We start from the raw sequence: 24,139 nt of genomic DNA, 5'->3' as shown, positions 1-24,139 counted from the left end.
TAACAGGGTTAAAGACACCCAACAGGATGGAAAAAGAGCCCTTGAGGTGGCCATGACTAAGTTATCTAGGACTGGGAGAAACAGTCCTTTGAGAGTTCCTATGCGGCCTTAGGGGATCCATGAATCCTCTGATATTGTAGGATGTTTTGTATAAACAGCGATATATTAGCATGAAAAAGTATAATGTAGAATGAAAAAGCACACCCAATTATATAATATATATTTATATATTTAGAAAGCCAAAAATGCCTATTGTTTATGTAACAAAAATTATAGAAAGTAGAGCTTGATATCTTTTCTGCTGCCATATATCACAAAGCACATAAATAAATCTCAAGGAGATGGCAAAGTGAGGAGGAGGGAGAAAATCAGACTCTTCAAGAAAGAGGGAAAATTTTATGCTCATCGAAATGGGCTAGAGACACCAATTTAGAGAGTCATCACTTTAGCGAATCAAACATCAACAAGTGCCTTTCAATTCCATGATTCAGGTCTCCAGAGGAGCAAAACTAAAAAAAAAAAAAAAAAATCTCTTGGCTTTTACTGAACTATTTCTCTCCTTGGTTTTATACAAACAAACAAAATAGGAAAAATCCCTACAATAAACAGGCTTTCTGGCTCTCAATCTTAACTTCAAAGGTCAGGGCCAACTAGCAATACATACGATCTGGTTATGCCACATCTGGGGACCAAAGACTGGTATTTATTTCCCTTCTCTCTGCTTTGGACTTAAGCAACCTTGTAAGGATATCCTGACCTCAGAAAACAGAACCATCCACCACCCTCTCCTCCCTTCAGACCTCACTGAAACATGTTATTATGGTGCCCATGAAGTCTGGGTTTGGAGTGTTCAGCTGGTGAGGAAGTTAATTTGGCAGAATTTGTCTTCTAGTAGATCAGTATTGCAAAGCCACTTTCTTTCTTGCCCTCTTATACAGCCAGAGTAACATGGACTCACTACTCTCTTATGCTGGAAGAGGTCTTAGTGGTCAAGACCATGTGATGCCCTTGGGGATCAATCTACTACCTATAAAAAAATATCCACTCAGTAAGGTATTTCATTACAAATTATCTTATAAACTCCATATGCCTGCAGCTCTAGTTAACAAGTGCTACATAACATAGCTAGTCAAAGATTAAATAAGACTCTTTGGAGAGTTGTCCCCACTTTTTTTCACAATGCACTCAGAAATCAAAATGTTTAGTAAAGACAGATGTTATACTGCTAGACTGTGGTTCAAGAATTGGCCCATGAATCATGTTTGTTTATGACTTGTGTAATAGATCTTAAAACTGAAGTTTCTACCAGGCAACAAAACATAATAGACGTAAAATTCCAAAGAAAGGTGCCAAACCATGTTATGAAGATTTTCAAAATAAATGGTCTCAAGAACATGTAGGCTCCTCTTGCACTTCTTAGCTACATCAAGGACATAGAAGAAGGGTCAGAAATGGAGACAAAAGAGATCAGAGAAGAGATTTCTTGAGTGGGGCGGGGGTTAGCTCTCTAATCCTGAGCTAAGGAGAGAGCAGTAGACATGTTTTCCGAGACTGAGACTTAGAGGCTGGTGCCCAACTCACTCTTAAGAAAGTTGAAATTGACATTGGCCCAAGTCTAACTCCTACCAGGTAGGAATCTGAAAGGTAAGAGAACTGACTGATTTGGAGGCAGAACCAGAAGAGTGCTGCTGCCTTAGGACCCATGTCAGCTCCAGACAAGGGATGTATAAATGGGCCCTGAGACACAGGATGAGCCATAATGTGGACTGTCTTGGGTTCTGTCCAATATAGCCACCTGGAGAAACTTGGACATGCACTACACGATGTCTAAGGGCTGAAGAATGAGTCACAAGTGACCATCATGGTCACAAGTGACCATGAATGGAGAAATAAGAACATTTTGCAGGATCAAAGGAATTATAGAAGAAAGAGAAACAGTGAGAAAACTCTGAACAATCCAGCAAAATGACATCTCCAGGGAAAAAAGGCATCTGCTAGACCCAAGTGAGATTAAATGACAAGAACACTGGTTCAAGTAAGAACCACCCTATGTGTCACTTCTCCCTGTCTTCCCAAGTCCCACTGGACCCAGTGGGGTTGAAACCGCAGCTCAAGATAGAAGGAAGGGTAGGGCTAGAAATATGAGGTGGAGAAATGGAACAATCCTACCCCTTATCTTACCACAAGTTTCCATCCTGAAAGCCAGACCAAGCCTGGGGAAGAGAGGGGTGGACGAGGAGAGAGAGAGATTTAACAGTAAATTAAGTTCAAAGTTTTGACTATCACACAGGACTAGATTTTCTAATTTCTGCATCTGGGCAGTGTTTGTGACTTAGTGACCATAGATCACCTGTCACTTAAGACCGAGCAGGAAATTATGAACTTCTAGAGTAATCATGCAGAAGCAGAAAATATTACCCCAGAGACTAAATTTTAAAAGGAAAGTTGGAGAAATGCAGTGGCATTTTTACTGAACCATGAGGTGTGCTTTTTCAATAAGCTGGTTACACTGGTTTTCAAAAAATACAGGATCTAAATCTTTGACGAGCAGAACCGTCTCCCAGAGAAAACTGCTCAGCCACATGAAATGTGTGAGTTTAACACCTCTATAGGATAATGAAATGACCTCTTTTCTCTGTGACACCAATGACACCATATGCCTGGCACTTGAGTTCACTGACCTTGTTTTAAGACTTCTCATTTCTTTCCTAATGTTACTCAACTTTCTCTCTTGAGTGTCATACCCTGAGGACTGTGCCAGATTTTCGAGCATAAACAGTGACTGGAAGGAAGTCTTTAATTCTCTTTATGCTATTTCTACACCTGCATAATTGATTAATTTTAATTATGCTGTTTTCACCTTAATTTATACCAAATAAAGATCCCGATTTTCTCTAGCCATTTTACACAAACAAGCCGCTCCCATCTTTTGATTTTTTATTTTCATTTCTCTAAATACTTCCATATTCTTTCTTATCTTTTATGAAGGAAAGGCATGATCAGAAATGAGAGTATTCCTAAAGAACACTTTGAACAAGAATGGGATTATACCTTCTCTCTTTCATTGAATTTCAAAAGTAGAAGAGATCTTGAAGGACCCCACCATCTTAACTTACAGATTTGAAAGCTGATGTCCTGAGAATTTATGCAACTGATTAGACAGCTAGTAAGAGGCGGCATCCTCCATCCAACATTATGTTCTACCCTGTAGCAGGTAATGCCAGCATTCTGTCCATATCGGCTCAGATCTATTTATCACTTTTTCTCTCTCATTCAACAGTTACCACCTGTGTCTCCTTGTGGGACTGCATTAGCTGCACCCTAAAGAGCAGGCTACCTAGGAATTAACTTGGTCCAAGGACCAGTCTATAATCAATGACTTACAGTTGAGGGTGGGGGCAAGGAGTACAAATGCTCCTGCTCCCTTGCTCCTGATGGGGAAATTCTTAGGTGTGCCTCACACTCTCTCCAGAACTCTCCTCCATAAGACTTTGTTTGATCTCATATCCTGGCTTGGCCTCTTCCCAATTCTTCCCAATTCTCCAGTTGGTTTTTCCTAGGAATGCTTCCTAAGAAATTATTTGCACAGGAAGATTTGTCCCAGGGTCACACTCTGTCATAAGAGGGAGGGTGAAAAGTAAAGACACTTGTTATGTCCACTTGTCCTTCTCTCTCTCTTCCCAGCCTTCCTCCCCACATTGGAAGGGCTTTCTACTACTCTTCCTTATAATACAGCAACTCTTCTTACAAAAAACTGCGTAGACATGAACGTTGATTCAATAGTCAAAAATCAATCAATATAATATACTATATTAACAGACAAAAGAAAAAAATCACGTCAACTGATGCAGAAAAAGTGTTTGACAAAATCCAACACACATTCATCATGAAGGAAAAAACCTATCAGAAATAACATAAATAGAGAACTTCCTCAACTTGATAAAGAACATACATAAAAAATCTACGCTTAACATCATATTTATTGGTGAAAAGCTAAAAACTTTCCCAAGATCAGGAAAAAGGCAAGAATGTCTACCTCACTCAACATAGTGCTGCAAGTTTTAGCCAGCTCAATAAGGTAAGAAAATAAAATAAATGGCATATGGATTGGAATGGAAGAAATAAAACTGTCTCTATTTGCAGATGAGAAAATCCCAAGAAATAAGGAATCTACAAAAAAACTACTAGATATAGTAAGTGAGATCAGTGGGTGGGTCATAAGACACAAGATACACATATGAAACTCAGTATTCCTACATAGTAGTAACAAACATGAAAACGAAAATTAAAAATACAATATAATTTATAACTGTTCAAATGAAATTACTTATATGTAAATCTAACAAAATAGATATAGGATTTGTATGCTAAAATGATAAAATGTTGATGAAATAAATCAAAGATCTAAATAAACAGAGACATTCTCTGTTTATGGATTGAAAAATTCAACATAGTAAAGAAAGGTAGAAAAACAATGGAAGACAAAAATAGGAACAAAGAACAAGGGCAACAAACAGAAAACTGTAATGAACAAGGTAGATATTAATTTGACTATATCAATACCAATATCAGAAATGAAAGTAGAGACATCACTAAAGATCCTATGAAGACTAAAAAGATAATAAGGAATACTATGAAATACTCTATGCCCTCAAATTTGGTAATCTAGATGAAAAGGACCAATTCCTTTAAAGACATAATCTGCCAAAACTCATACAAGAAGAAATACACAATCTGCATAGGCCTATATCTATTAAAGAAATTGAATCAATAATTATTAGCAAATAATTATTAATAATTAATAATCTCCCAAAACAGAAAGCACCATGCCCAGATGGGTTCACTGGTGTATTCTACCAAATATTTAAGTAAGAAATAATACCAATTCTCTACACTCTCTTTCAGAAGATAGAAGCATAGGGAATATTTTTTTTACTTATTCTATGAGACCAGCATTACCCTAATACCAAAACCAGACAAAGACATTACAAAAAACCTAATATTTCTCATGAACATAGATGTAAAAATCCTCAACAAAATATTAGCAAATTTAATTCAACAATAATGTATGAAAAGAATTATACACTACAGCCAGTGGGATTTATTCCGGGTATGTAAGAAAAAGCTCTTGCCAAAATCCCATGCTCATTCAAGATAAAAACTCTCAGTAAAATAGTAATAGAAAAATAAACAAATAGATAAATGAAACAGAATAAAGACCTTGCAATAGACCCACATAAATATAGTCAACGGATCTTTGAAAAAGGAGCAAAGGCAATACGATGGAGTAAACACAGTCTCTTCAACAAATGTTGCTGGAAAAAATGAGACATCCACAAGCAAAAAAATGAATCTAGACACAGATCATACACACTTCACAAAAATTAACTGATAATGGGTCATATACATAAATATAAAATGCAAAACTATAAAACTCCTATAAGATAACATAGAGAAGAAAACCTAAAAGGCCTTGGATATGGCGATGTCTTTTTGAACACTACACCAAAGCAATAATCCACGAAAGAAATACATGACAAACTGACTTTGTTAAAATTAAAAACTTCTGTACTGTGAAAGACAATATAAAGAGAATGAGAAGACAAGCCACAAACTGGGAGAAAATACTTGCAAAAGATACATCTCATAAAGGACTGCTAATCCAAAATATACAAGGAACTCTTAAAATTCAACAATAAGAAAACAAACAACTCAATTAAAAAATGGGCCAAACACCTCAACAGACACCTCACCAAAGAAACTACACAGGTGGCAAATGAGCATACGAAAAAATGTTCCACATTATCTCAACAGGGAAATGCAAATCAGAGCAACAATGAGATACCACTACACAACTACTGAACGGCCAAAATCCAGAACACTGACAACACTGAATGCTGGTGACGATGTAGAGAAATAGGAACTTTCATTCATTTTTGGTGGGAATGCAAAATGTACAGCCACTTTGGAAGACAGTTTGGTGGTTTATTACAAAAGTAAACATACTCTTACCATACAATCCAATAATTGTGCTCATTGATATTTACATGAGGGAACTGAAAATATATTTCAACACAAACACCTGCACACAGAGTTTATAACAGCTTTTTCATAATTGCCAAACCTTGGAAGCAACCTTTAATAGGCGAATGAATAAACTGTAGTACATACAGACAATGGACTATGACTGAGTGCTAAAAAGAAATGAGCTATCAGCCCATGAAAAGACATGGAAGAACCTCAACTGCATATTACCAAGTGAAAGAGCCAATATGAAAAGGCTACATACATATTTAATCATTTCAACTATATGACATTCTGGAAAAAACAAAACTATGGAGGTTATAAAAAGATCAGTGGTTGAGAGTGATAAATAGGCAGATAACAGAGGATTTAGGGGAAGTGAATAGACTCTGTATGACTTTATAATGATGGATATATGTCATTATATATTAGTCCAAACTTATAAAATCTACAACCCCAACAGTGAACCCTAAGGTAAACTAGGGACTTTGGGTAATGATGACGTGTCAATATAGGTTCATCTTTAGTTAAAAAAAAGTCCATTCTGGTGTGCGATGTTGATAGTGGGACAGGCCTTGCATTTGTGGGGGCAAGGGCTATGCGAGAAATCTCTGTATTTCCCTCTCAATTTTGTTGTAAACTTAAAACTGCTCTAAAAAAATAAATTCTTAAATAAAAGAATTTGTAGACATGAAACCAAAAGCATGACCTATTAAAAAATTGATGAATTGGACTTCATTAAAATTAAAAACTTGCCTCTCTGAAAGAATTATTAAAAGGATGAAAAGACAAGCTATAGATGAAAAGACAAATATAGACATATTCGTAAACCATATTTCTCACAACAGACTCAAATGTAGAATATATGGGGGGAAAAAACCTCCCAGAACTCAACAGTAAAAAATCAAACAATTTGATTGGAAAATACGCAAAAGACATAAAAAGATATCTCACTGAAAGTGATATACAGATGGCAAATAAGCATGAAAAGATGTTCAACATCATTAACCATTAGAGAAATGCAAATTAAAATTACAGTGAAATATCACTATACACTTATCAGGACAGCTAAAATAAAATAAAAAAGTGACACTACCTAATGGTGGTCAAGATGCAGAGAAACTGTCATTTGTATATTGCTGGTAGGGATATAAAATGGTACAGACACTTTGGGAAACAGTGTGGCAGTTTCTTAAAAGCTAAACATGCAACTACCAAATAACTCAGCAATTGCACTCCTGGGCATTTATTCCAGAAAAATGAAAACTCACATTCACACAAAAATTTATACACAATTGCTCATAGAAGGTTTATTTATAATAGCACCAAACTATAACCCCAAATGACCTTCATTAAACAACTTCCCACTCTCCCAGCCCTTAGCAACCACCATTCTACTTTCTGTCTCTAAGAATTTAACTACTCTAGGTATCTTATGTAATGTCCTCAAGTTCCATCCATGTCATTGCAGATGGGAGACAGAGATGCTCTTTGTATTTCCTGGAATGACTTCCTTTTTCTTTTCTCTTAGTGTTGAGTAAAATTATTTAAAAACATTAGTCTCTCCAGACTGTGATAAAGAGTCATCAAAGAAGAGAGGTAAACATTCCAACTGCTGCAGCTGAAATTAGAGACATCTCAAGAAAAATGTGAAATCAGTAAGTAGGGTCTTCCCAAAGTGGAATCTTCTTCTTAAACTCATATATATCAGGAATGTGGCAGATTCCATGTTTAGATAATAGGAACAATTATAATTATTGTTATACCCTAAGCAAATAATAGTGCTACCACTGCACAGGTTATGAGCCACTCATTTAATTCTCACAACACTCTAAAGGTAGACACTACGTCTAGTCTATAAATGAGGCAACAAACTCAGAGAAGGGAAGTGACTAGCTCAAGTCATACTGCTCAGGCTCAACCTCAGGCCTGTTGGGGTTCCAAAATCTGTCTCATCGCAAGTCTTCCCTTGGTCCAGGTTCTTTAAGCTGAACCGTTTAAGCTGAACCATAGGTTTCTTTTCTTTGTGAGTTCAGAAGCAGAGACCCTGAATAACAACAACTTTGAGGCAACAGCTCCTCTAAGATGCCACAGTTCTGGAGCTCCATCTTGGTCTACAAACATCTGTAAAACTTTATTATAATTTCTGCCTGTTTGAATTTTAATGTTCTCAAAATGTGGTTTCTAGTTACCGTTAGAGTTGGCAGCACAATAGAAAAGGGGACTTTCCTTTCCCATGTTTGCTAGAGCAGTCTGTCTGGGCCACAGCCCCATTATGACTTCTCATTAAGGAAGAAGAAAGAGATGGGTGAACAGATGATTTACTTACTGACAGCAGGAAACAGTACCAGATACGTGTGCAGAGAGCAACCATATTTTTCCTCTGAAAAATCTTGCACCCTGAACTAGTTATTTCAAAAAGTTCCCAGTGCCCATAAGGGCAATTACACATCATCTTAATGTGAAACTTTTCAAAAATTATTTTTCAACCACTGATGTACTTTTGAAAGAGAAAAAACAGCCATACTGTCCTTAAAAACAAAAGTTACGGATTACACATCCACTAAGGCATCTTATTAAACTTATTTAAAAACCTCTGTAGTTTTGAAAATAGCGCAGGAGACGATTTAGGGGGTAATTTAGTGGGTTTCTTTCCCCCAGAGAACATCTGAGAACATTTTCTATAATAATAAAGAGTAAAGTACATGCAGTTGTGTAAACCGCAAATGCTCCACCAACCAGTACGTGAGTGAAAGAGATCGCTAGTTTGAAAGAAAGACCTTTTTGGTATCTTCCACCTAAACCATTTCCCCACTCCCCCACTCCCCCATTCCGCATGCTCGCTGGAGATCAAGTAATGTGCTCCCAGAGTGTGGCATGGGGCAATTCTTGTACACAACGTTTCTATTGGGAGACATTATCTATCTCAAATGAGTGTAAAAAGAACGTATGTACACTACGTGCGCTGCAAATTCGGAGGGGAAGTCTGTCATCGCTTTCATTTTTTTTTTTTTTTTTTTTCCCCAGCAGAGGAATTCGGAAAGCGCAGGCTCGGACACGTAGCAGAGTTGTTCAGAGTTGAGAGGGGTAGGGGAGGAGGCCGCTCACCAACAAAACTGGACGCGGGCCCCAGGCAGAAGGCGGGAAGGGATGAATTAAAGGGGATTCCGAGGTTCTGGAGAACCCTAGGAAAAAAAGAGAGAGAAAACAAACAGCTCCGACGCGGGTCTACCTGTTGCAAGAGCAGCAGTTACACAGCGCCAAGGAAAAGAGGCAGAGCAGGGAGCTCGCTGAGCGCGGAGGGACGCGCCCGCGGAGGGAGCATCGGGGAGAGCAGGACTGCTATAGGCCCCGCGCTTCTCCTACTTTAACGCCCGGAAATCACGCGAGGATCTCGTTAAAACGCAAATTCTCATCCCCTAGGTCGAGGGTGTGTCCTAGGAGTTGCCTTTTGAACAAGCTCGCAGGTATTACAGCTATAGCAAGTCCGCGGACCAAACTTCGAGTAGCAAGGGATTTGCTCACTGCGATGAAGAAATTGCGAGTTAGAGGAAAAGGGGGCTTTCTGAAGCGGGGGCAACGATAGAAACAAACTAGATGGGCAGGGATGGGAATGAAAACTGGTCAGATGAAGGACTACGGTCTCGAAGCCTTTATTCCAAGTAGGGTTTCTGGAGGGGAAGTGGAGAAAGGAGGCGCTCTCCCTCTGGCTCTAGAAAAAAACGTCGCGAGGGATAGGTCAGGGGCTTTGGGCAAAAGGCAGGAGCCGCGCACCTGGAGGCAGATAGGCAGCTGGACCGACGCCGGGGCCAAGGAGGCCCGGGTCGGCCTGCCCTTACCTGCGCACACCCTGGTCCATGTAGACGTTGAGGAAGAGTCCCTCCCTTTTGTCCTGGTATACCGGGCCGGAGAAGCTGAGCTGCAGCTCATAGAGACTCCCGGGCTGCAGAGCCTCGCGGAGCTCCAGCACCATGTACTCCATCTCCAAGGCGAACCACACGTCCTCCACCGGCACGTGGCCCACGGTGGCGTCTCCAGTGCCCGAGGACAGAGGACCCCGCACCTCAGCTCTCTCACAGTCCAGGAAGAGGCTGTGCAGCAGCAGCCGCGCAGTGGCCACCGCACAGCGCACTGTGATGTTCACGCGGCCAGTGAAGCTCAACGCCGGAGCTGAGAGCTCATCTGGCTTCAGCCGCGGCCACAGCTCCAGCTCGTAGTGCAGTGGCACGAGCCAACGCGGCAGGCGCAGCTGGTCCCAGGGCCCGAAGGGTCGCCCCTTGCCCAGGGTGGCCGTCACCGCCGGCTCAAGAGTGGGGTCCGACTGCCGAGTCGGCGGCGACTCCTTCTGCTCGCCGGGCGGGGAAGGCGCGGCGTCCTGGTCCCCGCCGTGGTGAAGCTCCGACGGCGCGACACGCGCGCAGCGGCCATACAGAGCGGCGAGCACTGCCAGCGCCAGCAGGAGTGCGGCAGCCAGCCCGGCCAGCAGCAGGGCTGCCGCGCGGCTCACGTAGAAGCCAGAGCTGGATGGGGGCCCCATGGCCTGGACCCCAGATGGGGGTGAGGCACGAACCCGGAGACAGCGGTGGCGGCGGCTCAGAACCTCGGTCCGGGTGCTCAGGGACGGGACCTACCTCTCTTTTACCTTCTCTCTTCCTCCTCGAGAAGCTGGGAGACAAGACAGAGAAGATTTGGACCACGACTTCCCCCTCCCACCTAATCAGATCCAGGTCCCTGCCTTCCCACCCCGCCCGCCAGAGCCCAGAGAAGAGGCGGATCCGGCGCACCCAAGCGCGCGCCTCGCAGAAGAGGCTTCTAGAGTCGGTGCGGGGAGGGGACAGTCGGAACAAACTCGGATTTGGAAACCTCCGACGGAGATACTGGATTCAGGGGATTTGTCTCGGTGCAGTTCAGGAGTTGTCGGAAAAGAGACAGGTACAGAGCATCCTCAGCTCCTTGACTGCAGTGATGAGCTGCCGGTAGCACACCTGCTGGCCACCATCGGTTATACCTGCGCTGGAGGGCGTGATGGAGGCTTAAGGACCTGGACTTGAGAGGACGCGCTCTGAAATGACCCTGCGATAGACAACTGCAGTGTCAAAACTAACTTCCGGAGCCAAATCTTTGGCGCGAAATTCGCCTCCTGAATAAGCTCGAAACTCAGGCTGCCCGGGCAGCGAGTGTGCTGATGAAAACAAGGTCTGGCGTCCAGGAGTCTTTTCCGAGATGGGGAAGGAGCGCTGGAGGAAGGGGCGACAAAAAGCCAGGGAGCGCGGCATCAGCATCCCCCCGGCGAAGGAACGGGAAGGGTCGCTTTACCTTGGGACCCCGCGGGAAGCCGCCGCTTAGCTCCGCAGCTCCCGGGGACTGGGTATCCAAACCTGGAGCGGGGTCAGGCTTTTCTCTCCCCTGCTCGGGGAAAGGGAAATACTGCTCTCCAAACCGACTTTTTCAAGCAAAGAGAATAAGACGGTCCCGTGGACACCTTTTCCACTCGGAAAGTGAGGGGCTGGAACTCGTCTCCCAGGCGATGCTCTCTAATCAGCCCTTGGCATGCGGGCATCTGTTTGCTATTCAGTAATGCTCCTGGGAGAGTCCCCCCGCCTGTGGCCGAGTTCCGAATCTGCACGCGCTCTTGGATGAGTTGGGCATGAGGCCCAAGTACTTAGGACGCACTGCAGAAGAGGCAGGAGAGGGTGGTTGAAGATCCTGTGGCCAAAGATTTATTTGAGCATATCCGTCATTAAACTCCAGTTTTTTCAGAACAGAGAATTTTTTCGTCACAACCATAAAACAATCTTCACTTTCCTGCTTTGAACTGTATCTCCCTTCCAATGAGGAAACCCTTCCACCTGAGTTCAGACAGGATAAACCCAGGTGATTCTCCTGGGAAACGTGATTTTCCCTGCTCCTCGAACTGAAATTATTCACATTAACCACAACAGCAGCAGCAGCAGCAGCAGCAAACCTCTGGAATAAGAGAAGGAAGGGGACTTGACGCCAAGCTCACCAACGGGGTTGTGCTGTAATCTGTGGACTAGTCTCCTGATTTCAGTTTTGACTTGCCTCCTTCAGAAATGAAACAATTATGTATAAAAGTGCTTATGACGACATGGATCACTCTCAGAAGATCCTGGATAGAGCCGAGGGAGGACACTCTTCCTCAATTTCTCCCTGTAAAACCTACCGGCAAGTCAGGCTGCCAGACTGTGAGCTGCTAAGTTAGCAGGGGTCTCTCTGAGTTTAGGTCATTGTCAGGTGGGGATTGTCGCAGATTCAGTGCTAATTAATTATTGTCCTTACCACCCCCCTGGACAATTTTTTGAAGAATTTTGAAGGATTCCACACTCCCAGGAAAGATTTATTGGAATGAAAAAAAGAGAGAAAGAGAGAGAGAGAGAGAGAGGGAGGGAGGGAGGGAGGGAGGGAGGGAGGGAGGGAGGGAGGGAGGGAGGGAGGGAGGGAGGGAGGGAGGGAGGGAGGGAGGGAGGGAGGGAGGGAGGGAGGGAGGGAGGGAGGGAGGGAGGGAGGGAGGGAGGGAGGGAGGGAGGGAGGGAGGGAGGGAGGGAGGGAGGGAGGGAGGAAGGAAGGAAGGAAGGAAAGGAAGGAAGGAAGAAAAAGGAAAAGAGTCAATAACAGAATTACTACAAATTCATATTCCTCCTTCTCCTCAATTTTAAATAAGAAGTTCTACTGAAAAGTGAGTATGTGGATGAGTATTTAATTCCACTTCTCTAAAGAAATAGAGATTGACCACCACACATAAGGTTTCAAAGTAATAAAATTGTACCGAATGATTCAGCGATTTAAATATCTTATTAAAGGGAAAATATTTGTGATGAATTATTAATGTCATTTAAAAGAAGTTGCAAATAATATACTGACTGAGTCATGCTCATGTTAATAAAAAAGCTGGAAAATACTATTATATGAACTATTCGAAAATACTATTATATGAAATACATTTCAATGCCAGAGTAGTTCCAGGAAATAGGTCAGTTGCTAGAAAAACACTAACTAAAACTTAAAAAAAAATTTTTTTAATGAGCTACTCAGAAAATCTACTTACTATTCACATCAGCCAAAGCAGTGATTCTTAACTGGGATAACTTTTGGTGTCTCCCTCCCCTGGCAATCGTTGGAGATATTTTTGATTGTCACAACTTTGGGAGGGGAGTGCTACTGGTATCTAGTGGGCAGAGGCCAGGGATACTGCTAAACATCCTACAATGCACAGAACAGCCCCCAACAACAAAGAAATATCCCACTCAAAATGTCATCAATCTACTGTTCAGAAATCCTAACCTAAAGCAATAATCCAAGCTTTTCATATGCTACCCAAATGAAACTTCACCTTTACATCTTGTATCACTATTTACTTTTGTTATTTATGGTTATGCTTTGTCATGGCTATTATTTTTCCATCTTTATTTCTTGGTATTTATTTTGAACTTCTTTAATGCTTTAGTATCCCCCTTAGGCCACGTGATAATTTTTCTTTTTATCTTCACTTTGAAAAATTAATTTTTTTGAATAATATATTTATAAGGTTTAAAATAAAAAATATGAAAATTTATATGTTGAATTATCTTGCTTCCACCACTTCCACAGTTAATAATTTTTAATATTTTTGTGTATCCTTTCAGTGTTTATTTATGCAAATCAAGCAAATACAATTACGTACTCTTGTATTTCTCTTACACAAAAAAATAGTATACTAAAATGTAATTCTGCACCTTACATATTTATTTAACAATACATCTTAAATATCAGTTCACATTCTTTTTTACAGCTGCATATTATTAAATTGTATGGATATACCATTGCAAAAATTTTCCCAGTTTGATTATTTGAAAGGATTCACCAGATTATGCCATAGAGTATCTTCACATAGGCTCTTATTTAAAGGCAAAGAATACGGTGCCACAAGAGAAAGAATAAGGGCAAGTATTCCAGGTCAGAGAGACACCCCATGTGCAAGCTCCCCAAGGACCCTTATTTGCATAAATCGACTGTGCTGTGTCACCAGCTTGAACTACCCAGGATTGTGAAAGAATCTTGTTTATGGAAAGCTCATGGAGAAACTCTTCCAGAGGCCCTTTAAATAACCAAGCCAGGTTTGTCAGACCCATAAATTCAATTGCAAATTATCAGTAAAGAAATTAACCCTAGAGGGTCTCCAGGGAGACTTTCAGACCTTAATCAGCACATCATAAATCGATCAAGAATTCAAAACCAGATATCCAGAAGTAAGGCAAAGTAAGGACCACTGAAAATCCTCTTCTACATGAAAGCAATGTAAACACTGGAAAAATTGTCAGAATTAACTATTTCATAACTCTGGAAAGTAACCAAAAGTAACCTTGCAGCAATCCAGGAAGTATTTACTCAAGAAAAACAGCCAAACCTCAGTAAAAAACACTGAGCTTTATGTCATTTTAACTTGTTTTATTCTCATTTATTTTCATTTCCCTCTTCTCAACTCTGCAGTAGACTTTAAAATCAACAGCCTGCTAGCATGGTGAAAACCAGCAACCTGGCAGCCACTAGAAGGAGCATAAAAGTCTCAAAGTCCCTTTAAAGCCTAATGGTCAGAGAATTGTCATTATTTGAACTATCTGGTGATTCCCTGGGAAACTCTACTCTCACGGCTCTCTTTGACCTAATTCAGAGTTCACCCAGTGTGAACAGCCTTTCCTCGGGGACATTGGTTGAAACAATCATAGGCAATTGTTTAACATTGCAACTACCTGAGATGAGGGAACACTTGAGGCAAATATTAAGCTCATCATAAAGCTTAAAGGGGAAAGCTCAGGAATTAGATATCTATAGGGAGCTTTGAAAAGCTCCAACATATTCCTGAAAATCTAGAAGGCCACATACATGCATGGGGCTATGCACAAGACTGAGGCTGTACACATGCTCAGAAAAGACCCGAGAAGGCCCTACGCTTCCACATCTGGCTAATCTTGAGGCATTGCTCAAGCCAAAAGATTTCAAATCAGTAACCTAACTTTACACCTTAAGGAATTAGAAAAGTAAGAGCAAACTAAACTCAAAGATAGGAGATGATAAAGATTAAAGTGGAGATAAATAAAATAGAGTCTAGAAAAACAACAGAGAAAATTAATGAAATCAAAAGTTGGTTCTTGGAAAAGAGAAACAAAAATGACAACCCTTTAACTATACTGACAAAGGGAAAAAAAGATGCAAATAACTATAATCGGAAATGAAAGTGGGGACACCATTATCAACTTAACAGAGAGAAAAAGGATTATAGCGGAATAATATAAACAATTATATGCCAACTAATTAGTTAACCCAAAAGAAGAAGACAAATTCTCTAAAACATGCAAATATCTAAACTAATTCAAGAAGAAATATAAAATCTCAACAGACCTATAACAAGTAAAAAGATTGAATAAGTAATGAAAACCTCCCCCAAAATAAAAATCCTGGACAAGAGGAGGAAACACTTCTTAACAGAATTACTCTGATAACAAAGCCAGATAAAGACATCACAAGAAAATTGCAGACCAATATCTCTAGTAATATAGATACAAAATCCTCAAGAATATATTAGCAAATAAAATCCAACAGTATTAAAAGGATTATTTGTCATGACCAATTGGGATTTATCCCAAGAATGCAAAGAAAACCCATTGATGTAACACTACACGTTAACAGAACAAAGGGGAAAGAAAACCCAACATGATTATCTCAATTGATGGAGAAAAGGCATTTGACAGAATACAACACCTTTTACTGATAAAACCTCTCAGAAAACTAGAAATAGAGGAAAAATTCCTCAAATGATTAAGAGTATTTAGAAAAACCCAGTCAACATCATATTCAATAGTGAAAGACTGAAAGTTCCCTACTCACCCCTCCCCACCGCCCCCCAAAATCAGGAACAAGACAAGGATGCTTGCTTCATTGCTGTTATTCGACATTATAGTGGAAGTTCTAACCAGAGCTATAGCAAAAGAGGTAAAAGTAATCCAGGTTGGAAAGGAAGAGAGAAAACTATCTCTATCTGCAGAAGGCATGATCACATGCATAGAAAATCTGAAAGAATTCACAAGAAAGTTACCAGAACTAAAAAATAAATTCAGCAAAGTTGGAGGATACAATAGCAACACACAAAAATTAGTTGTTTCCATACACTAGCAATGAACAATCTGAAAAGGAAGTTAGGAAAAGAATGCCATTTACAATATCACCTATAAAAATTAAATACTTAGGAATAAATCTAATCAAAGTGATGAAAAACCTGTATGCTGACAATTACAAAACATTGCTGAAAGAAATTAAAGAAGGCCTAAATAAATGCGAAGACATCCCACATTTATGAATAGGAAGACTTAACATTGTTAGATGCCACCCAAAATGATATTCAGATTTAACACAATCCCTATCAAAATTCCAACAGCCTTTTTCACAGAAATAGAAAAGCCAGTCCTCAAATTCATATGAAATTGCAAATGGCCCCAAAGAGCCAAAATTATCTTGAAAAAGAAAAAATTAGTGGACACACACGTCTTGACTTTGAAAGTTACTACAAAGCTAAAGTAATAAAAACAGTGTGATACTGGCATAAAGATAGCATATAGGCCAAGAGAATAAAATAGAGAACCCAGAAATAAACCTTCATATGTGGTCAGTACTATTCAATGGGGACAAGACAGCCTTTTCAACAAATGGTACTGGAACAGCTGGATATCTACCTACAAAAGATTGAAATTATACCCTTACCTTACACCATGTACAAAAATAAACTCGAAATGTGTTAAAGACCTAAATATAAGCACTAAAAATATAAAACTCATAGACAAAAACATTAGAAAAAGTCTTTATGACATTGTATGTGGCCATGACTTCATGAATATGACATCAAAATCACAGGCAACAATAACAAAATAAATTAGACTTCATCAAAATTAAATACTTTTGTAGATCAAAGGATACTTTCAAGAAAGCACAAGGACAACCTATAGAATGAAAATATTTGTAAATTATATATCTGATAAGGGATTAATATCCAGAATATATCAAGAATCCATTCCTGCAATAACAGCAAAAAACAACCCAATTCAAAAATCGGCAAATGACTTGAATAGACATTTCTCCAAAAAAGATAAGAAAAAATGGTCAATAAGCACATGAACAGATGCTTAACATCATTAGTCATTAGAGAAATGCAAATCAAGTCCACAATGAGATACTACTTCATACCTACTAGGATGGGTATAATAAAAAACAAAAATGGAAAATAACAGTTTCAGCGAGATGCGGAGAATTGGAACCCTTAGGATTACTGGTAGGAATGTGAAATGGTACAGCCACTGTGGAAAACAGTTTGGCAATTTCTCAGAAATTTAAACATAGAACTACCAAATGACCAAATAAATTTCATTCCTAGGTATATATCCATAAGAATTGAAAACAAAGAATCAAAAAGACATTTGTATACCAATGTTCATAGCAACATTAATCACAATAACCATAAGGTAGAAACAAACCAAATACCTGTGAACAGATGAATGTATAAACAAAATGTGGTATATACATACAGTGGAATACTATTCAATCATTAAAAAATATTAAAATGATATATACTACAACATGGATGGACCTTGAAAATGCCATGCTTAGTGAAAGAAGCCAGACACTAAAGGATAAATATTGCATGATGGTGAGGTTATACGATGTAGATAGAAGAGGCAAACACACAGAGATAGAAATTAGATTTGAGGTCACCAAGGTCTAGGTGAAAAATGGAGAGTTATTGTTTAATGGGTACAAAGTTTTTGTTGCGGAAGATGAAAAGTTTTAAGTATAGATAGTGGTAATGATTACACGACTCTGAGAATGCATCTAATACCACTGAATTATACACCTAAAAGTGGTTAAAATAACTGTTATGTATATATCACCATAATAAAAAACATACTGTAAATCTAAGCATGGTAGAAAGACTTTATTGTTAATATTAATCAAGAACTATTACATATTAAAACCCAGCAATATGCAGACAACATTAGCCTAAAAGTTATTGTCACTCTCTGGGTGTTTTAGTCCATAAACGTTTATTTGTAATTGTATCTGTTGCTTTGGAAATTTAATGATTGAACTGCTAAGGAAAAAGATGAATCATTTTAAAAAATGAATATTATGTTGGAATAAAAAACTAGATAAAATAAGAAAAAGGAAGCATTACTAGTATCTCCCAGAAACCCCCCTTACAATCCTTTCCCAATGATAAACTCCTCTCCCTCCAAAAAACTACTGTCCTCTAGTTTTATGATATTCACTTCCATTGTTTTCTTTGTTATCTTATCACCTCTATGTGCATCCCCAATCCTCACATATTAGTTTTTCTATTTTTAAACTTTGTATAAAAAGAATCTTGATATGTACTCTATGATGTCTAGTTTTTTTTCTCAACATGTTTGTAAAATTCATGAACGATGTTGCATTTAACTTTTGATTTATTCTTACCTCTATATAATATTCCATTGTATGTATATTTCATGTTTTATCTATTCTACTGTTGAAGGAAATTTAAATTATTGTTAATATATAACTATTATGGAAAATGCTGCTATAAATACTCTTGCATGTATATCTTCTGGTATACATTTTTATTGAATATATATCTAGGAATGAAATTATTAAACCATTGGATATGTGTGTACCTTCAACTTAAGTAGATGATGCTAAGCTATTGGCATTAACAGTTTGCACTCCTGCCAACTGTGTATAAGTTTTCACTGCTCCATAAGTTTGCCAATACATGATATCACAATTGTTTAAATTTTAGCCATTTTGGTATGTTTGTGGTTTTAATTTTCACTTCTTTGATTTACAATGAGGCTAAGGACTTTTTCACAGAATCATTAGGTCTTTGGACTTCCTCATTTGTGACATTCTTATTCAGGGGTTTTGTACATTTTTATACCAGTTGTCTGTCTTTTTCTTATTGACTTGTGTATTTTCTAGTGAGTCCTTTGTTGGATATATCTGTTGCAAATACCTTTTCTGATATTAAAGCAGGAAGAGACAACTGAAGAGAGAATAGTAGCCTTCCAAGAAGAGAGAAATTTCTTTTCAAATATTTTCTTTTGAAATTCCAAATTATAGCCTTCTCTTCTACAATGTGGTTGGGAGAGCAGTCTCTGGACTATTTTTTTTTTTCTTTAGCTGTCTTTTACTAAATCCCACTTACATATGTCTCAAAAACTTTTAACGTGAGTCAATATTTATCATTTTTAGTCCTCAGGTTTAGTGTTTTGGCTGATTGCATGTGGTGACCATGAAAATGTATCATTCAGATCTCCTGCAGGAGTGAATGCAGTTAACCGACAGCCCCAGAGTCCACCATCATGTTCACACTGAGTCCGTGCATCCCGTGGCTGCTCCCAACCAGTGAATGACTGAGTGTGGCAGGGATGTTAAAGAAGAGACTGCTAGGCAGCTTTGGCTGGAAGACTTTCCACTGGCCTGCCAGAAACTTTTTTAGTACTGCACTGCAGTCTGAGACTCTTCTTATCAAGCCCCTCTGTCTTCCCTTCCTTCTATATAGCAGTCAGACCAGCATTAGTGTGAAGGCTCTCCTCACCTCCTCTGGATCCCTGCCTTTTTCCTCTCACTGTCATTTCCCCTGCAATTCTGTCCTTTCCACATCCAATCTCACCTTGGAGTTAGCCAAGTATGTTAGTTGGAGACCCCAACTAACATACTATAGGAAAAATCTTATTTAAAATTCTGCTGCACTTTTGCCAAGATACATAAAGAATCTTTTTCTTTACCCTCATAATTCAAAAATTATTGCTAAGACGTGTTTAAAAGCAAGCCTCTTTCATTGATTTTTTTTTATTAGAACATCATGTTCTTTTGAGAATGTAATCAGTTTTTTTTTTCCAGTTTGAGAAAGTTCTTTAGACTTATGTTTTTAATTATTGCTTCTTCTGTTTCAGTTGTTCTTGTTCCTTCATCAGGGACATTCATTATTCTTAGGTTGACTCTCTGTCATTTGTCTTTTTTTATCTATTATACTCTTTCTCCTTATTTTTATCTTAGTAATTTTTCTCCGTAGTTCTTGGAGAATTTATTAGGTGTTTCCTCTCCACATTATAGCTGAGCAAAAGTATCCAGACTGAGTACTGAGAAAGATATTTGACCAAGTAGATAGAGTGAAATCAGAGTTCTACATACCTGTGAATTGTGAGAGTGGGTCTCATACAGGGCTATATTCTACAGGACTAAAATGATGTCTCCACTCCTTGCCCTCACTACCACCAGCACCTGACACCTAGTAGATTAAATATAAGGGAACTCTAATGCCCCAAAGGCTTCGCTGCTTTTTGTCTCCATCCTCGCTTAAAATAATTGTGTGAATAATACCACCGTGGATGCAACATGTCACTCCCTGGATACTCTCTTCAACTATCTAGGAGTTGTAATTATTTACTGGATGTAGTAAAAGAGGGGAAGAAAAGAAGAGAATTGGGAAGCAATATATGGCTGCATCCAGAAGCCACACTTGTGAAGACGTTGACCCTTGTCAGTCTCTAGTCAGAACGATGGTCCTATTACCGATCTAGGGTGTGGATAGTTGGCCTTCTAAGCTGATCAACTATTTCAGTGACAGGCTGAGGAAAAGTGCCTCGGGAGCTCTTGTGAGATGCTGTTTTACAGAAACTTCCACTCCACCACATATAGTCTGTATAAGACATGTGCAAATCACTCTCTTCCCTTCTATACATCAAAAGCATTTTTCACAGAAATCATGGCTTCAGTGTGAATGAAGCACTGAGCACAGCACCTTCATAACATATTATGTTCAATCAATGTTGGTGGAATGAATAATGGGATTCAAATTCTTAGCCCCCTAGGATTTTATTTCTCCTATTCTATCATATTGCATAATATTTTAGTGACTTTCGTTAAGTTAATGTTTGAAATGAAGATTGACTGTATGTACATCAACTCTCTTTCCTAAATTAAAAAACACACTGCCTAACTTTGGCAGTTCACATACAATAATTGAGAACAAACTATAAAGAGGAGGAGGATAAAGTCGTGTTTTCTTCATTGTGATATCCTGCACACAATTTGGTGTGGAAACCATAAGTATGGAAAACAGTCATTAAACAAGGAGAGGAAGAAAAAAGAGGGTGGAGAAAACTAGCCGAGACACAATAAAATTTTTTTTTAAATACCTGCTCTTTTTTTTTTCAGTTATTCATTTAATTACATAAAATCAAATTAAAAATTTGAATTTCAACAAAATATTTTATTTGGTCACCTGTTTAGATGGGAAGTTAAGAATTACAGGAGAACTTCTCAGACAAATTTGCACAAAAATGGTCAGTTGTCATGTTACTTCAAATGAGCCTTAATGTAGTAGTTAAGGTTTAGACTAAGCTGCTGTAACAAAGGGATCCAAAACAGCTGTGGCTCCAGCAAGAAGAAGGGTGTCTTTTTCACACGATAGTCTGGAGGCAAGTGGAGGATCTGAGATGAGGAGATGGCTCTCTTCCATGACATCATCCATCCCCCAAGAGGGTGGCAATTGTGCACATGCTCAGCACTGGCTCCCACCACCGCATCTGCAAGTTGGCTCCACATAGGGAAAAGAGAGAAAGTGGAAGGCAAATCCTTTCTTTTAGGAAATCGATACAGATGTGTTGCACATGTCTTTTTTTGTTGTTGTTCATATTCCAATGGTAAAGAAACCACGTGGCCATATCTAGCTCTAAGGGAAAGTAAATTTGTCTCCAAATTTCTATAGGGGGATTTATATTACTAAAAAGAGGAAGAAATGAACAGACGTTTGACAAAAATACTTTAGTCCATTCTTGCCCCTGGATTTAAATAAAATACTTACAAAGAGAAAGCTACCACAAAGCTAAGCCCAAGGGGAAATGTTGTGTAGTGCCAAACACTATATTTATCTAAGGTTGCACTCTCAATGTGCAACCTTAGATAAATATAGTGTTTGGCACTACACAACACTCTCAGTGTGGTTATCATTTGTCACTTAGGTTATGGGCCGCAGGAAACCAATGACGTTTTCCCCAAAATGGAGCTTAGACCTGCCAACTATACCTTCAATTCTCTAGTCTTCTCTCTAAAATCACCATTCCACCCCAGTCCCTGTCTTCAGGAGGTGGGAGTTTTACTGACATCTCCCTCAGCCTGCTGAGAGGCCAGAAGACCCTTAGCATCAAGTGAAGCTTCAGCATTTGTGTAAATCGGGATCAATGTACAAAAGCAAAACAGAGAAAGTTCTGGAGTTAGGCGGAGAACTGAATAGCTGAGTTAGATAATTTTATTTCTCTTCCTGGTTCTATTAGTACCTCACTAAGAAGCTTTCCCATGGACTGACAGTATCAAAACAAGATCAAGAGTAATATAACATTTATTTAAATTTCCATATCTTGGGAACATTCCATCAGTGACCAGAGATAAATTCATAGGTAGCAAAGGCTAAGATCAACAGATATTTTATAAAGGTCTGTTTTGTTCCTGTAGCACCTTTTTGGAGAGAGATTGCTATGTTGGGCTAATGATTCTCAGTCCTCCATCATCTATTACAATCTTTGCCCTGCGCTCTGGGAGGCTGATCTCTTCCTACTATATCAAGCCTCTCTTGACCTCTGAGTCTAGTTGGGTTTGACCAATCTCATCATCGAGAGATCAAAAGGAAGAAAGAGGGGGCGAGGTTGAGGTATTCCTTCTCCCTGGCTCTTTCCGTACCTCAGCACTATGATTCTGGGCTGAGCTTGTCTGCTCCATAGCTCCTGTTGAATGGCTCTCTTCCACAGCTCAGCTTTCTCCAGGCTCTGCTAAAATCATTTCCTCTTGCCCCTTCAGATCTAAATGTGGTAGTTGTTGCTAGTCCCTGGGTGTATAATAACTCCTTATTGCTTCCCTTAATCCTGTCTATACCACCAGAAACAGGCCCTCTGTTAAATTCTCTCCAGTTAAACCTGTGATTTGTGTGATCTGTTTTCTGTTGGGAACTGATACAATAATTTTTATTAGAAATTGTCCCAGGAAAGTCTCTCAAAATGAGACTATGGGATTAAGCAGCTCACATACATGAAGAGCACATGAATATCCTCCTTGCTGGGACAATGCTTTCTCAAACTCTCACCAGTGGTGGCATAGGATGGATTGTGAGTGGAAAACAAGGCATTTAGGAGATGGAGCGGCTGGCTGTAGGATTAAGCTATTATGGTGACAATAGTGATTATGAAGATTGCAGATTATTATGGCATCTTCTGAGTGCCCTGGAGAGAGCCAAAAAGAAAAAGGTAAATCTAAGGTTTTAAATTCTCAGCTCAAGGTATAAGTGGACAGTCAGAAAAATCTCCATCGTCACCTTAAAGAAATCCCTAACCTAGCTGCAAGTTAACATAGCTTGGATCAGGCCCAGAGTCGCAATGTCAGTTACATGTGCAAACCCACCAGGTCTATTATGCTAAGGTAAGGACACTGGAAAGGAATGGAATGCTGAGACTAGGGATAGGGGTATTTGAACAGACATAGATAAAGCGGAGACTATCAAACCATCAGTTCCCTCTGACCCTTCTTTACCAGTGGAAGCAGCTCTCTATTCTGTTTGAGGAGCAGCCTTTCCTTGCGGAAAAATCTCCTGCCACATCCGGAGCAGTTGCCTTGAAAAGGGAAGCTTATTCTCAGGTCTCACCCACCCACTTCTCAGCGCCTCCAGGCTCAAAATGAGATTCCAAAAGAGGTCTTCTCCAGGAAGAGAGCCTACGCACCTCTGATCTTTCAATGTTGTATCAGCAGAAGTCTGGGGAGCATATATGGGAATAGATTCTAAGTGTGTTAGACCACATATAAGATTGAATCAGGTGAAATTTATTTATATTGATGCTGTCATCTAAGACTCCATACTTAGTATGTTAGCTTGAAGATCTAGATTGAAATGAACTAAAACCTAAACTCAGCCTACAGTTAAAAAGCCTGATATTCCAGAATTAGAGCAAAGGTTGCAATCCTGGCTGCCCATTAGAATTATCTCAGTTTTCAAAATAATGACACAGCATTTCATTCTTTCTCTGTAGCATTCATCACAGTTTAC

The 24,139-nt window shown here is 39.5% G+C and overlaps 1 protein-coding gene across 1 annotated transcript in view; it reads right to left on the bottom strand.

The window, feature by feature from the left end:
- The window catches only part of LVRN (laeverin), a 51,971-nt gene extending 41,410 nt beyond the window's left edge, over positions 1-10,561 (bottom strand). Inside the window, exon 1 of the mRNA XM_006913299.1 lies at positions 9,864-10,561. Within this exon, the coding sequence (XP_006913361.1) occupies positions 9,864-10,561 (698 nt within the window). The remainder of the gene's footprint in view (positions 1-9,863) is intronic.
- Positions 10,562-24,139: the final 13,578 nt, after the last annotated feature.

The sequence above is a fragment of the Pteropus alecto genome, unplaced genomic scaffold (genome assembly GCF_000325575.1).
Source record: "Pteropus alecto unplaced genomic scaffold, ASM32557v1 scaffold20, whole genome shotgun sequence".
In the NCBI taxonomy this organism is placed as follows: Eukaryota; Metazoa; Chordata; class Mammalia; order Chiroptera; family Pteropodidae; genus Pteropus; species Pteropus alecto.
This window is presented reverse-complemented; position numbering and strand designations above follow the sequence as displayed.